Raw genomic sequence first — 16,828 nt, forward strand, 5'->3', positions numbered from 1 at the left:
AAGTCAAGATATTTCTGTATGTCCACCCCAGGTACAGAAGCTATATAATCTTGATGAACACTTTTTATCTCTATAATAGTCATATACAGTGCCTTTTTTGTTGGAGCTCAACAATAGTTACCATATATAACAAATACAGAATACAAACCAGATTTTTCAAAATATAAAGTATAATAGACATTGTAGCTAAGACTTGCCCTCAGTATGCATTAGAAAGAAAGCTACTTTGTTAACAATCTTACAGTACATAACATGAGACCATCCCTAAATATTAACCCACTCCAAATTAAGCCACATGACAGGCACAGTCAGTCATACCAGTGATACATTAAAAGTACAAGAAACATGTTCTCCTCAATGTCTACAATTCTAGCTGCAGCATATATGACTTTAAATGAAAAATAAAAAGATGTACCTCTTCAATCAGCATAGACAGCCATACATGGGAATGAGTGTTTATTACACAATACAGAGCAGGCTCAACTGTTCTTGGCATGGATAACTGCCACCCAGGATATGGGTGTTCAGTGCTTTATGACAAGAATAGATGAAATCCAGAATGAATAGGTAAAGGAGAGGAAACAAACTTATTTGATCATATTAGTTATCTAAATGGATATAGCACATGAAATATTTTTTTCCATAAAAACATACCTAAATACATTAAAATGATGGAAATATGCTGCTCCAAAATTATAATTTTAAATAGAAACTATCATGAAATACTTCAATTCAGTTAACCCAATTAGCACGGGTGGCAAAACTACAATACCATGCCCATTGAATCAAAAGTTCATCTATTATCTTTACACACAGATGGCTCTGCAAGTCACCAAGGAGTCAGCTATTAGTCTTATTTATCTTATAGAAGATGGATGGTTGCACATCTTCTATTTGTGGTTACTGGTGTCTTATCTGTTTGGGGAGTGTTTGTTGTGGGTGTGAGTACCCACAGGTATGGCTGGGTGCTGAAGTAAGTCGGAGATCAATGGGGGAGCCGGCAGGCTCCCCGGTCGGCTAAGGACTGGGCAGTCCTTGTGGTGCTGCTGCTGTTGTCTGATTCTGCTGGAGGATCGGGGAATGCTGATCTCGTTTTTCGGCTCTGCGCTGTGTAAGCGCGCAGGGAACGAGGGGAGCCAGCTGTCCAATGAGCGCAGACATGGCTGTGGACCTGTGTGACCCAACCTGGGTAACTACACTGAACTCCAGGTTGCGGGGTCGTGCTGCTACAATCTCACCTGTTTACCCTTTTCCTTTGAAAGCTTTATTTCAATTATTTTATTATCTTTGATGTTATTAATATTTTAATAACAATCTAATAATCATAATATCAATAAGAATGATAATCTGATAATCATAATATCAATAAGAATGATAACAATGTCAATATAAATGTTATTAGAAAGAAAAACAATTTTTTCCGCAAATTCAAGGAATGGGGAAATCGGGTGTGGTCACTAGGGCCAACTGATTGACTGCTTGGTGGCTGAGCACACATGGAACCATCTGTAAGTAAGAAAACTCACAAATATCTAAAGGGGACAGTACATAAACTCACAGACATTGGGTTAAAAAATATGGAAAGTAACATTTTTTTTTTTATAAAGGCACAAACACACTCACACTCACACATGCATGCACACATATTGTAAAATTTTATATCAACATGCACAATATATTAATATCTCAGGTTATCTTTATAATAAAAAAATGTATTATCATATCTATACAAAGTCATATTCTTCTCTTAAATACATAATATGGGCTGAATGTCAAAAATGGGAGCCAAAATTTTTATCAAGGTAAAATAGAGAAGTCTGTCTTTTCTGATATAAAAAATTTAAAAGTTCCATTGCATACTTTATCTTATATAATTGAATGCTGTGAAATATATCTCATTTATAACTGAGAATCTCGTTGAATTAATATACTTCCAATGAATATTGTGGGTATCCTATCTTATAATCTCAAGTAAAATAATAAGTATAATTTCTGAAGATAAAAATAAAGAAATACTATTCAAAAGTGTACTAGATTTTGTACCCTTGTACCAAATCTAAATATCACAAAGTTCATCAATAACCACAGACAGAACAACTGCAAAGCTATATGTGCCCAATTTATTGTTTACTCTTTATAAAAAAAAAAAAAAAAAAAAATCTTATCTATGAGTTTCTCAAACATTCTAAAATGGTTGGTAATACTTCAGTCTCCCTATAAGCCACAATTCCTCCTGCATTGCTCCATTGTAAGCTGGCTTTTGGTGAATCAACATTTGGCTTGTGGTATTTTATCTGAATACTTTTCAACATATCTTCCGATATATGCTGAAATGCAGAAAAGTAATATCATTAATGCATTAATCAGTGAGGGTAAATCATTATCAGTACTGAAATACCGATTGCTTATGAACATCAAATATGTCCAAGTGACATGCATAAAATCAACCACAAAGTAATTTCTGTTTTGTTATATTTAGAAAAATTTTAATACCTATTACGTACATTATCTTCAGCAGAGCTTAATAACTGTCTGTAGACAACTACACCACCTCCCAAGGCTTGCAGCAAACCATGAGGTGCTGCTGTGTCCCACCGGAAAGTTGAACCCTAACAGATAAGCAATGATTTTTTGTATCATATATGTGTTAACTAAAATTTCATATATGAAACAATTTACCAAAGAAAATCTAAAAACATAAAACTTACTTTGGAGCAAACATATGCTACCACCTGTCCAAGTGCAACAACAAGAAGTTTGTATCCAGCACCAGAAGCATAAACAATGTCAAACTTCTTTCCAAGCATTTCCTGTACTTTTACATCTTCACTGGACGACATCACTATTACTGGACGAGTAGCATCAGAGGCAAGTTTATGGCTCTGCATATTATGGACTCTAACATCATTATAACTGACACTCCAGTAAATTTGCCCATGCCAACTGAAAAGCAACAATGCATTTGAAAATCAAAATATTAAATACCCTTATATCACTCTATTCATCCTAGGCCATCTTAATTAATATATATTATGATGATTTTCAAGAGAAAAAATATCATAATACTACAAATTATAACACATGGAGCACATGAAATATAAGTAAAGTCATGAAAATAAAATCATTAATCATATCAATCAAGAGTAAATATTTGTTAAGGAATATAAAGTGTAGAGAAATGTAACAACTTCAAACAACTGGTTATGCTCAGACCAGAACATTTAATTTAGAAAGTATGTATTATTTTCTTAGGAAAGAAGGATACATACCTTTGGTTTTCTTCATCATACACAGCAAAGGGATGATTAACAACCCCTCCTAGTATTTCACCAGTAAAGCGGTCATAAAAACCAATGAGGATAGTCACACTTGGAAGTCCACTGCTGTATATGCTTCCATTTAGCTTTCCAATTTCACCTCTAACATATTCACCAGTGGAATCTGAAATAAAACTGGTTTCATATATCAGCTTAATATTTCACCACCTATACTTTTTATCCCCTTGATGATCCTCAAATCAGTTTAATACTTATAATGTTTTGAAATAAATTCTTTAAATACTGTTAGGTAATGCAGTATACTTGATTATTATTTCAAATATTCAATAACTAGTTCATATACACATAGTTGTAGATGTCTTGCAATAAAAATATCTTTATGATAAAATTCAGTTACTTTAAGATGTTATAAAACACATTCAAAGTTCTAACCTATATATTTGTTCTAAAGGTGCACAGCAGAGCTATATGCAGATCTAGTCCTTCTTTTGATACTAGTGTATAGTTTATTAATAACAATAATCAACTATCATCATCAAAATAGACTCAGAAGTCAGCAAAATACCCCTTCCAAAGAAGAGATACACACTGCCTTTCTCCCTTTCAAACAGACTGACTTTTGTTGGATGGAAAAAGCAACACCATTCCCTTTACAAAGACTATTCACAAAATGCAAAGAAAACTGCTTGCCTCTGATTACTAACCTCTGAGTAACTAGAAATTCAAAAAGTAAGGCATGGGTTATTTTAGCCCCTTGACTATGAAATACTCAGAAAAAAGGTCATCAAGGTTTATAATTAATCATGAGGCTGTCACTGGCACAATATTCTAAACGAGGGAGGAGACAATTCTTAAAGTTCAATAGAAATCTCCACAGACTAAAAGTTCCTCCAAACTAGTCTTCAGGCTTACGGAGGAATTACTGGTAGATGCATGACCAATCCTGCATCTACTGGATTAACAAAATCCAGCAATGGGATTGGCCAGGTCACCACAATCAAAATAATGGAGAACAACAAAGATTGTATTTGCCCCTGTTTCTTGAAAGTACTCTATGTTCAATGGTCCTAATGCATAGATGACACTTTATAGTACCTACCTATCAGACATACCACATATTTTGTATGTAATACATTCACAACTGTTTATCTTTTTGTATAAGATGAATGTCCAATGAAGAGCCATTAGTCTAAAAGTCTGGTAATGTTCATATAAACTTTTCTGTTTTATAATTCTATCCATTGAAAGTATCCCACACTGTATTAAACCTGAGTAGTTTCAAATCTATGTAACTGTCAGTAATATGGTCAACTTACCAATAGGATCAATCCATATACCCAAGTTATCCAGAGGTATTTTGGGTATTTTGGCAGCTAATGTTGAGTCAGGTTTTACAATAACAGCTGTATGAACAACAGCTGCCAATAGTTCTGCTGCTTCTTTGTTGCCATCTAAAACCTGCAATTAATTAAAATCACACAAATCTTTATCAATTAATAATGAAAATAAAGTAATGAAAGGTCTTATAAACACTTCCTCTAGAGCTCTTACTCTTGACAATCCTATCACACTGGCCTAATATTCTACATGCTGTAATAGGCACACTTACAAGCAAAAAATGTAATATATGAATGCCAAGTTCTCTGATTCACTGATAAGAATTTAAGGATTTTTAGGCTGTTCTTTTAAGATAAGGAAAAGAATATCCTTATATAACCAAATGATCAAATTCATATTCTCACCTTCTCAAGAAGTGTAGCGGTCTCTTCTTTTGTTGCACAAATCTGGACAATAACCCGCTCCCCAAGAGTATTTGTAAATTCAGCACTCTCTTCCCCATGTACATGTTCTCCAAGTGATGGAATCTGTAGTGTAAAGCAAAATTACAATCTGTATTCTAAAAAATACATTCATTTGAAAATTATACTATACAAATGATATGAAAATTTAGAAGGAAAAAAAGTAAATAATAGTCTAATGATTTACTAATTTCTTCTTACTTGAATTTTCCAATAATTCAAATTTACACTCTATCATAGATTAAATGTAAATATTGGAGTAGATATTGTTGTAGACTCATATGTAGTTTGCCTAAATAAACCCCAAGAAAGCCAGACATTCATATTCTGTGGATTCCTTTGCTATGTGGTAGATGTATGAAGAGTAGGTAACACACCTTGTACTCAAAATAACTACAAGCCTATTTAAGCAGAAGCAAAGGAAACTCAGACCTCTGAGTCTAATCCCATAAATAGGAAATTGGGATGTAATATATATACACACACTAGGAATTTGATTTTTTCATTATTATTTTTTTTCTTTACATAGAACTGAGACACTTGTGCACTTCCCTTCACAAAAATGTGAAACAATTCTACAATTTTTAAAGTATTTTCAAACAACCAAGTCTCCCACTATCTTGCAAAACAGCATTTTCACTTTGAAGTACTTTATATTAACCAACCATTTGTGCAACATGATGCCTGAGAGCTTCTTGGATAAGCACATCTGCCAGGGTCTTAAAGTCTTGTGCAAACCTTTGATTTTTTTCGTCTTCTCCTTTTTCCTCTACTAACAAAGAAAAAAGTTTTGGCTCTCTCCGTATTGTCCGTGCAATTTCACCAGCTTTCTCAGAGAAGTTAAAAAGGGTTTCAATGAGCTCCATCTTGCCCTATAAATAAAAAGAAAAATTATGCATAATGATCAAACAATCATATAGTATACTGATCACACTAAACCAAATTGCCACTCCTAAAAAACATTCCACTGATGAAGTGTATTATTAATACAGCATTATTCAACATGAATTATATATGAAAGGCTGAAAAAAGGGAGTAAATACATATTTATATCTTACTACCACAGACCTGATAAATAACAAATGCTGTAGGTTCAATTTGTCACCATTAAAGCCCTTTGCTAGAGTCTGAATACAAAGAAGCCTTCTAAGTTGACTCCTCTGACAGACTGCCAGCTAGTATTTGATGTGGTATTGTGCTTATGTAAATCATTTAATAATCAATATTTCAAATTATGACTGTCAATTATTTGTCTTATATCTCATACTTTCAGTTCCTTGTAATCTACAAATTATCAAATCAAGTCTATGGCAATACTGCAATTTCCTTTTTCAATTCAGATATGCTAATACACAGACTCCACTCTTGGTCCATACATTTTTTTTTGATCAGAATGGACTTTTTACATCAACAGATTATACTGAACATATTTACTACATAAATATATATATCTGGAAAATTCTTATGGTACCCACTAACCTTTTAAAACTGAATCCTAAATAAATACATGAAAATAAATGACTTATGATTCTGGTCTCTGAAACAATAAATGAAAATAAATGACTGATGATTCTGGCCTCTGGAAATAAATAAATGATAATAAATTACTTATTATTCTGGTCTCTGGAACTATTTAATTTAGGTAACTGTTCATTAATATTTTCTAAATTGCTCAAGCTGTCAATGCTGATACAATAACTGAAGAAAATGGGAACTTACTCCCTTACTTAATCATTTTCTCACTAGTTTTCCAAATGCAAACATCTGTCAGCTACATATCTATGTGAAAGACATTGTATGAAAGTTTCCAGATGTGACAAGCAATTATGTTGAAACAAATCAACTCTGAGCCAATTTTCCCCAGACAAGTAAACCACATATAAATATTAAATGCTTTCAGTAAAATCAATGAAGTATATATCTAGAAGAGAGGTTCTTATGCTGGGGTCCATGGACCCCTTCAGAGTCCAGAGATGAGTTTCAGGGGTCACTGATAAAAATTAACATTACTTTTTGCATATAAAGGAGTCTTTTCTTTAAAGTTTAATAACACATTGTGTATCCCATATACGTATGAAAAAATAAAATATCAATAAATAAAGTACATAATACACATTGCATGCAAACTTGAGTTTGGGTGAATATTTCTGGAGAAGGGGATACATAGCTTTCATCAGCTTCTTAAAGGGTTCACTGATATAGAATTAGCAGTAAGTGATGGCTTGTTCTATACAGATTGTTTTCAGGTAAAGGCTAACAAACCTTTACCAGAGTCTATATATTCTAGCAAGACAGATTTTGTCCAGTACCTTATCTGAAGATGAATATTCAGCAAGGTCAATAAACTGTCACAGGGACTCAAAAACAAATATCCAAAGTACCACATGACAAACAAATACACAGTGTTAGTAAACCTTCCACATCATGGGTATGTTAGTAAGTAATTATGTTAATACTTTTATAATATTGGAGTATATATTTCTTATACTTATCAAATCATATTTATTTTTTATATATATATATATTTTATATATATATATATAATGTATATATATATATCTATATATATATATATATATATATATATATATATATATATATAATTTTTATAATAGGGCATAAACAAGCATGAAATTTAAGAGACTTTGAGAGGCTAGTAAAATTACCCTATTCAGCATAAAACTTGTATATAAGAGCAAAAGAAAGGCTTGCTCACTAAATAATAGCCTCACACATCTGTGTTGGTGCAAATTGTGGACTACAGCATATTCATATTATTAAAGTGGTCAAATATAAGTGCTTCATTATCCATTCCACCACATGTATTTATTCTAGGTGCATTTGATATATTCTTGAATGAGAACTAAGTATAAAGTATAAACAAGGAAGAAAGTATCACCAGACTGATGTGATCAAAGTACCATTATATGAAAAAGTGACTGCTCCATATTAATTAAGTAATTAAAATCTATATAAGAATATATAGGGATGGTTACAAAACTCTATCTTGCTAAAAAACAAATGGTGGATGTTTCTTGACCACTGCCAGTATGGAAAGTAAGAGAGCACAGCATTGTTTTATGCATAAATCCATGGATTTGAAGATCAACATCAATTTATGCAGATAAGTTTTCATACCGAACAACAGTATTACATGTATTCTTTAAGCTTGTTATACTGTATAGCTTTGTATTTGACATGTTTGCATTTGGTGATTTTGCATTTAGCAACTTTAATGGGTGATTTGCTGTCACATCATGACAAGTAATCACAGTAATAACAGAAGCCTAGAGATGATCCTTCATGTCACAAGTTAATGTCTTGACTGCTGAAATCAGGTCTTACAATACTACTAAAGCCAGATGATCACCCAGGCATAAAGTAGTGCATACTAATGTATGCCTGGCCTTGCTTGCCTTTGTCAAAAACTTTACCCACTGTTACTGGGCAATTACTAGCCTGTATCACATCTTGTGACAATATCTCATAGCTGATGGCCACATCATCCCCACAATTCTTTTTGATAAATAACAGGAGGAGAAGGGGGTTACTGACAGATGTTATGAATATTGGCAAACATCGAAATGGATGATAAAGCATGGTATCACATAAAAAAGATGGGATGGCTCAGTCTGAGAGCCACCGAGGTGTGCTGGGGCAAAACTCATCTCGGGAGATAATCTCCCTCTTATTATCCTTAAATAAATTATGAATATTAAAGAAACTTCTATTGCTCTTCTTTATTTTATATCACAGCATCTGAGAGCAATAGAAGTATGGAACTTCTATGCCTGCAGAACCAATTTCATTTTATTCATCTGTTTGATTTTTTGGATTTGGCAATTTCACAACTGACAAACTTCTTTTCTGTGTATACAAATTACTCAAATAATATAAGGCTTTATTGTACTAGATTTATTTTTATAAGATTGCATGGTTCTTTCTAAATTATTACTAGTACTCAAACAATTGTCACAGCCTACATACCTTGCAATCAATATTCCCTTACCACTGTGTCCATCCCCTTCAATCCTGCTAAACAGGATCTTACCTTCCACTTGAAATGAATTATTTATACATTCGCGGACTACAGGATCATATTTAAGAATGCACTGCATGTTTTCAACCCTTCAATTGACAACGCAATTTATATTCACCTCTAACCACTACTACATACACTTTTACAGATTCCCTCGGCGCCTGTCGGAAGCTAACTAAGCCGTAAAGTAAAATTTCCCTGTAGCCTTCCGCGGATCCGGGAGCGAGACTTTGACGCTGATGATTTGTTTGTTGTTCTTCCTCCGCCGCAGACGATCAGCTGACTGCAGCCAAAATAAAATACTAAAATCGTGGCAGTTAAGTTCCGCTTCATATATATTTTAAAAAAATATTTATTACAAAAAATTACATTAAATTATTATTACAAGAATTAGCTTGATGAATCTAAAATCCATACGTATTTACCGACAGTTGTTAGCGGACGGCAGCTTAACGCCCGTGTGATTGGTCCGTTTGAGGCATTTAAAAAGGTTCGCTGGCGGGCTTAACGTGTGCCTTCTTGTGGCAGTTTTGAATGCTGGCGGCTTTGCGTTTGGGTCTAAAAGCTGTAGGCCTTGAAATACACTACGGCCAATGCTGTAAGTATTATAGGATTCTTATGTAGAGGTGTTGTTAAAGATACTATCTTATTACAATGAAAACAATCTATTTGATGGAGCAAATAAGACAGTTATCTGTGGCAGTCAGCCAGTCAGTGGCTGTGTTAAGGGAAATGGCAAAATTATAAGTAGAGGCTTTGTGTTAAACAAATACTCTTAATCGCGTTGCATATGATTTAATGGAAGTGTAAGTGATATGAATGTCACATAAATATACACATGGAACTTGCAAATATGTGTTTATAAAATCAGACGATTGACAAAGAAAAAAGGATTTTCACACGTTTGATAAAGAAATTGGAACAGAGATTTAATTAGCATAAGTCATCCTTTGTTGCAATGCTTAGTTGTTTCAGTTACTTTAGCTGTTAGCCCAGCTTATAAAGGTTTTCACATGAAAAAGTTTGCTGGAAGATTGAAAATGTTTTAGTGAATGATAATCCGGATTTTATTTTTTTTTAAAAATGTAATGGCTATCTTCACAAAAACTGAGACATTTTTCATCTATGGTAAAAGATGTACAAATTGAAAATAAAGGTACAAGATGCAGTAGAGAATATAATAAAAGAAAGATTTTGCTCCAATATTTTAGCGTAAATTAAACCATGGATAATTGTTAACAAAGTGACTAGCTGTTTTCAGACTGTCACTATTACTTTAGCCAACAGCCTTGGGGATTTTTAGGAATTCACAAAAACTGTTCTAACCACACACACACACACACACACACACACACACACACACACACACACACACACACACACACACACATACACACACACACATACACACACACAAATACACACACACAAATACGCACACACACACACACACAACACACACACATCACACCACACCACATACACACACACACACACACACATACACACACACATACCACACATACATACACACACACACACATACACACACACATACACACACACAACATACACACACACACACACACACACCACACACACACACACACAACACACACACACATATATATAATATATATATATATATATATATATATATATATATATATATACATACATACACACACGTGTGTGTGTGTGTTTTTGTATATATACATATTTATATATGTATATATACATGAATAAGGCCGCGGTAGCCGAATGGTTAGAGCGTCGGACTCAAGACTGTCACAACGGCAATCTGAGTTCAAGGGTTCGAGTCACCGGCCGGCGCGTTGTTCCCTTGGGCAAGGAACTTCACCTCGATTGCCTACCCAGCCACTGGGTGGCCAAGCCAGCCCAAGTCAGTGCTGGTCCGAAGCCCAGATAAAATAGAGAGAATGTTTACCTAAAAAGGTAACACCGGCACTCTCCGTGGAAAGGAACTGGGGACCCTACCATGTACTCACTCCAAGAGCAACACAACATGAAAACTACAATTAAGTATCATGCTGTGACCATGGCAGGCTACAGGGTTCATTGTCTGCATGCAGGGTTCCCAGAGACTGCCCCACAAGATTCACACTGGGTTGACACTTGGAGCTTATGCAGAACTGGATTCATGTGCTCCTAAACCAAAACCTGATGGTTAGGGAGTTAATAGTTATACCATACAATTTTGCTATAGAGCAAGGAAAACTAGCCTTTACCTTATGATATTCAGGTTTCCATCTTTCACAGCAGTCCTCCAGTATTTTAATTGATGATATATATTATAATAATTATTTAAAAGATGACTGGTAATGAATTACATATTTTTCGGCGTGTAAACTGTTCTAAGACCATTTTCTTTTCAGAGAACGCAAACACTTGTAGTAGACATGAGCCGGGCAATAGATCGATTGTCATATCTACATGCCAGTGACTATGAGTGAGTTAATGTTTCTTATTTTCTTTTTGGTATTTATTTATTTATTTATTTACTTTTTTCCTTGCTCATGTTGTAGGATATTTATGTAGACTTTGTTACTCCTTACTGACCAGTTTTCATATTTCATTTGTGATGTAGGATAATACTAGAATAGCTTTCATGATTATATACATCTTCACTTCTTTTGCTTAAGGGATGTCCCATAGGCCACAACAGTTGACAAATTTATTACTAGGTTTCAATAACTTTATCAATTAATGACAACTATGTCAGAAGAAAGATTTATTAGAATTTGATGATCTCTCAGCTTTATGTTGTGTTTCCCTTGTATTATATGTTTTTCCTACCCGTACTTGGTCACTTCCCCAAAGGGTCTATGTAACAAAATGTAATCAATAATTCTAATATATATTCTTATATTTGTTTCATTTGAAGAGGCAAGTTTCTTGTTTCATTACATGGTCATGAATCAATTGCAGATTTGCACCAGACCTGGCAAGTACATTTGATCCATGTAAGAATCTGAATGATGTCTTCCAGTCCATCCCTATTGAGGAGGTTGATGTAGAGAATCTCAAAGTTTACCTGAGAGTAAGGCCAAGTCTACCTGATGAACAAGAAGTAAATGAGGTATGAAAGTTTTATTTGTCAAATCTATCCCTGCCCTCTGCTCTCTCTCTCATTCTATATCTCTTCCCCCCCATCTCTCTCTCTCTCTCTCGTGTGCTGTGCAGCAATCGTTTTGACCTGTGTTCAAATCGCTCGCTGCCAGTGGATGGTAACCCTGGCCATTCCTTGCACACAGGAAGTCATTTGGAAGCAAAATGAACTGGACAGTATGTCACACCAAGAATATCCATTGTAATAATTAGAATCAAAACCAAACCTTTAAATCTCTCTCCCTCCCTCCCTCCCTCTCTCTCTCTCTCTCTCTCTCTCTCTCTCTCTCTCTCTCTCTCTCTCTCTCTCTCTCTCTCTCCCTCCCTCCCTCTCCCTCACTCACTCACTCACTCTCCCTCCCTCACTCTCTCTCTCCAAATTTTACTAGGACTGCCAGGCACTCAGGGAAGGGGAAAGGTCTGAGGTATCTGTTTTGGAATATCAATCTCTCTTGAATTCAACTAGGATTAGGCTTGAATGAAAGATTTACAGAACCTTGTATTACCCACGGCTGATCTAGAGTATAACTGTTCCCTTTTTTTCAGGATACACAGGTTGATATTTTGGACAACCACAACATCATCCTTACAGCTCCTGCTTCCTCAAACACTTTCAAGAATAGCACAAATGGCATTACAAAACTCAGTCAAAAGTAAGTTTATTGCTGAAGAGATTATAGTTAAGAAAAAGACATTTAGAAATATTAACCCAATGCCACCAGGGATGGCATGTATACACCTGCTATGCCCACTGTGAGTTTAGTTTATTAATTATCTTTACACATAGATGGCTACATAAGTATTGTAATAGATGGGGTGCATCTACCATTTGTGTAGTGATTTAACTCTTTATGTAGTAATTGGAATGGAGGTGAGTTCCCACTGTTAGGCTGGTTGTAGATGAAGTGGAGGTTTATGGGGGAGCCAGAGAGGCTCCCCAGTCAGCAGTCCTTGCTGCTGCTGTTTGCTGAGGTACTCTGGAGGATCGTGAGTTGATGATCTCCATTCTAGATCCTGTTCAGGAGCTGTGTCAGCTAACTGGGAACGAGGGGAGCCTGCGGTTCAACCAGAGAGTAGCGAGGTGTCTGTGGTCAACCAGTCAGGTCTTGGTGGTAGGTTGTGAAAAGTGCCTGCTGGTGAGAGAGTTCAGATGACACTGTTAGGCTTGGCCTGACCCAACCTGGGAAGTATGTGGAGTTGAATTATGCAGGTTGCAGGTCATGGCTGCTACAGCTACTCCCCCTTCAGCCAAGCGAACAAGTGAAAGGCCATGACATGTCACTTTTGGGTCACCAGTGTGGTCTTGGCAGTCAGTCACAAGAAGCGCCTGCTGGTGAGAGAGCAATGATGAGGCTATTGGACCTGGTGTGACTCAACCTGGAAGAATGTGGAGTGGAGTTGTACAGTTTGCAGGTCATGGTTGCTACAATGCTAAGTTACCTGAGAGCCAATTACTAGTATCAGCTATCACACCATTTACCCCTTTCTTTTACTTTCTGATTTTATTTTATTTTATTTATTTATTTATTTATTCTTTTATCCCCCCCCCCCAGTGGTGAGCGATGTCAGTAGCATTTTTGCTAAATATAATGTCTATGGTAATAATAACAGCACTGATATTGATAGCATTAAAAAAAAATCAAGGAAAGGTGAAATCAGGTCTGATAACAAGGTTTACTAATTGACTCCTTTGTGGCTAAGTACCTGTGGAGCCATCTATGTGGAAAGGCATTTCACAAACCAAGACTACATTGAACAGTAAATTTTCCTGGTGGCATGGAGTTAAATCTACACATTCACATATAGAAGTATGTGTTTACCCCCACAAATACATGTTCATACTCTGTGGTAAATCTTATATAAGGAAATTAAATATTCTTCTTAACAGTCAGTATGTTGATCTGCAGCTTGTATTTGAATTGCTTAATGTGTGTTTACACAAGTTACTCCCATGATTCTTTAAATGTATATGTATAAGTATATGAAGATATCTAGGTAATGAATGTGCTTATTTACACACAAAAGTGTGCTTGATTATGAATTTGAAAAGTAGTTTGTTTCAATGCTATGCATAATAGAGTTAGATTGCAATATAGCATTTTAGCCTACTGATTTTCTCATTTCAGGTTCACATTTTCTCAAATCTATGGACCAACTACAAACCAGAAAGAATTATTTAATGGATCTACCTTAGGACTAGTGAAGGATTTTGTAAATGGACAAAATTGTTTACTGTTCACTTATGGAGCCACAAACTCAGGGAAAACTTTTACTGTACAGGGTAAGAACTTGATATAATGAACAAAAATTGGTTTCTCATAATAAAATGTTATTATTTATTTACTTTATTTTTTCCTCCACTAAAAAATAAGTTTGGTATCAAAAGATTGAACATTTCTTTAGCCATAATACTAAAGTTTTGGGAAAAGTTGGCTGGAATACAGTACAAAGAATTGCTAAGCCATTTTTATTATCATCTAAACTTATTTTCAGATTTCCTAAAGCATCAAAAACAACTAGCAAGAAAGGAGATCATACTATATGTTCTGTGTTCTCACATTTAGCTAGATGGAATTCACATAAAGATATATTTTCTATAACATAGAGGATCTAATTTAACAAATATGGCCCTCTTTCCAGGTACACCTAATGATGCTGGTATTTTACCTCGTACTCTTGAGGTACTTTTCAACACAGTGGGGGAGCAGCAATATGAACCCAATGACCTCAAACCCCGCTACTTTTGTGGTGTGTTGCGTCTTGAAGAAAATGATATTAGAAAGGAAGAAGAGAAGAAAGAGAAAATCTTCAAGATAACTTCAGATCTAGGGTCAACTTTCTCTCAGTCAACAATGGTTAGTATTATTATGCATGACACTTATGGCTGGCATTGAAATATGGTTATAATTAATTGATATGTTTCATCTGTATCCATTTACCAAGGAAATATTCAGTTAGAGGTCTTAGAATTAAAATTAATCAATTATTTTTTTTCTGTTGTTTTTGTTGTTATTATTATTATTATTATTATTAATATTAACATGTTGAGGTCATTTTTATTTTGCGGTATATGATGCAGTAATTTATCAATTTTTTCAGAGTCTTTCAAAAATTTCCTTTGGGGACTGTTCTCTTAATACCTCATATCCATCAACAGCCAGTGACATTAGTAGAGGTAAGATTCATTATCATATTTAAAATACCCTTTTCACAATTTGTTGCAAATGTAAATTTTCAACCAAATTTCATATTTGTGCTTGAACACATATTTGAAGAATACAATTGTGTTTTCAGATTGCCTCGGTTAGAGGCAAAATTATATCTTGCTAATTGTCATTGTTCCTATTATTAATGTTTCCTGCTTTCTCCAGTTTCATCTGTCATTGATAACCGTTGTCAAGATGATACAGCTCTTGAGTTGGAAAACTCGGAAAATACTGTGTATGCGGTTTTTGTTTCATTTGCTGAGATATATAATGAATATATCTATGACTTGTTAGAGAAAATGCCAACATGCAAAAAGAATAAACGTAACCCTCTAATGTTGGGAGAAGATAGGAATAGTGCCATTTACATAAAAGGTAAGGAAATTTTGTTTGAAAAATCTGTTGCTTTTTTGTGTTGATTACCATTTAAATTGAAGTAGTGAGTAGTATGAGACATTTTAATTTTTAAGAGTAGAAAGTTGTAATGTGTGATTTTAATAGGGTTACAGGAAGTGAGAGTCCGAAGTGCTGAGGAGGCATGGAAACTTTTGGAAATTGGGCGCCAAAACCTTCACTTTGCTACAACCAGACTAAACCATAATTCTTCTCGTTCACATTGCATTTTCACAATTAAGCTGATCAGGATGGCTGATGCTCAGAATCCTCATGTTGCAAGAGTTTCAATGTAAGTTCTGTGTTTTTAAATATTAATAGAATTTTGGTATTCCTGCCTTTCATATCATGGTGGTCATAAAATATTTTGGGTAATTGTGTACTGTATTTTTAGGTTGTCAGTGTGTGACCTTGCTGGTGCAGAACGGGCAGGAAAGACCCATGGAAGTCATGACCGACTAAAGGAGGCAGGAAATATTAATTCCTCTCTGCTTGTGCTAAGTCGATGTATTGAGGCTTTAAGGTATGGTACCCTGATAGTCTACTTAATTCTAGTGTGTATGTATGTGTAGTGTACAAGGGAATATTCAGGAAGCTCATAGAAATTAATTTTAGGCTATTAATACGTTATGCTTTTACAGCTGTTCTAATATCAAATATATCATGTGTGATCATGACACTTTCATTAGCCACCTAAAATATAGAATTGGTCCAGTCCAGGCTTGCTATACTCAATTTGCCATTTATAAAGTTACATAGTGATAGTTGGGTGTTTCAATGGCTTCATTTACAAAAGCTTAATAAAATAAGAATTTTTGGTGAATCCAGGGAAATACATCTCTAGAGAATGTGGGTTTCATATAGGAACTTTTTTCATTTCATAAACTTGGGGCGTTAAAATAAAGCAAGATTAAGTTTTTAAGGTGTTTTAAATGTTCCAAAGGGCATTTAAAACAAAATCATCGTTCTATGACAAATTTTTGA

At 34.7% G+C, this 16,828-nt stretch overlaps 2 protein-coding genes across 2 annotated transcripts in view; one reads left to right on the forward strand and one right to left on the reverse strand.

The window, feature by feature from the left end:
- Positions 1–2,137: 2,137 nt before the first annotated feature.
- On the reverse strand, positions 2,138–9,390 carry LOC119580971 (inositol polyphosphate 1-phosphatase-like). The gene is made up of 8 exons (XM_037929219.1): positions 9,255–9,390; positions 5,743–5,949; positions 5,021–5,143; positions 4,595–4,736; positions 3,270–3,441; positions 2,709–2,943; positions 2,505–2,609; positions 2,138–2,327 (listed from the first exon to the last, which is right to left on the reverse strand). The coding sequence occupies exons 2-8, from the start codon at positions 5,941–5,943 to the stop codon at positions 2,166–2,168; spliced, it is 1,140 nt and encodes a 379-aa protein (XP_037785147.1). The 5' UTR covers positions 5,944–5,949; positions 9,255–9,390; the 3' UTR covers positions 2,138–2,165.
- Positions 9,391–9,591: 201 nt separating this feature from the next.
- Positions 9,592–16,828, forward strand: part of LOC119580639 (kinesin-like protein KIF20A) — a 37,009-nt gene continuing 29,772 nt past the window's right edge. The window contains exons 1-10 of the mRNA XM_037928743.1: positions 9,592–9,714; positions 11,513–11,586; positions 12,066–12,216; positions 12,792–12,898; positions 14,372–14,526; positions 14,886–15,100; positions 15,345–15,420; positions 15,617–15,826; positions 15,953–16,136; positions 16,239–16,367. Coding sequence (XP_037784671.1) covers positions 11,537–11,586; positions 12,066–12,216; positions 12,792–12,898; positions 14,372–14,526; positions 14,886–15,100; positions 15,345–15,420; positions 15,617–15,826; positions 15,953–16,136; positions 16,239–16,367 — 1,277 coding nt within the window. The 5' untranslated portion in view covers positions 9,592–9,714; positions 11,513–11,536. The remainder of the gene's footprint in view (positions 9,715–11,512; positions 11,587–12,065; positions 12,217–12,791; positions 12,899–14,371; positions 14,527–14,885; positions 15,101–15,344; positions 15,421–15,616; positions 15,827–15,952; positions 16,137–16,238; positions 16,368–16,828) is intronic.

Source organism: Penaeus monodon, chromosome 14 (assembly GCF_015228065.2).
Source record: "Penaeus monodon isolate SGIC_2016 chromosome 14, NSTDA_Pmon_1, whole genome shotgun sequence".
Lineage (NCBI taxonomy): Eukaryota > Metazoa > Arthropoda > Malacostraca > Decapoda > Penaeidae > Penaeus > Penaeus monodon.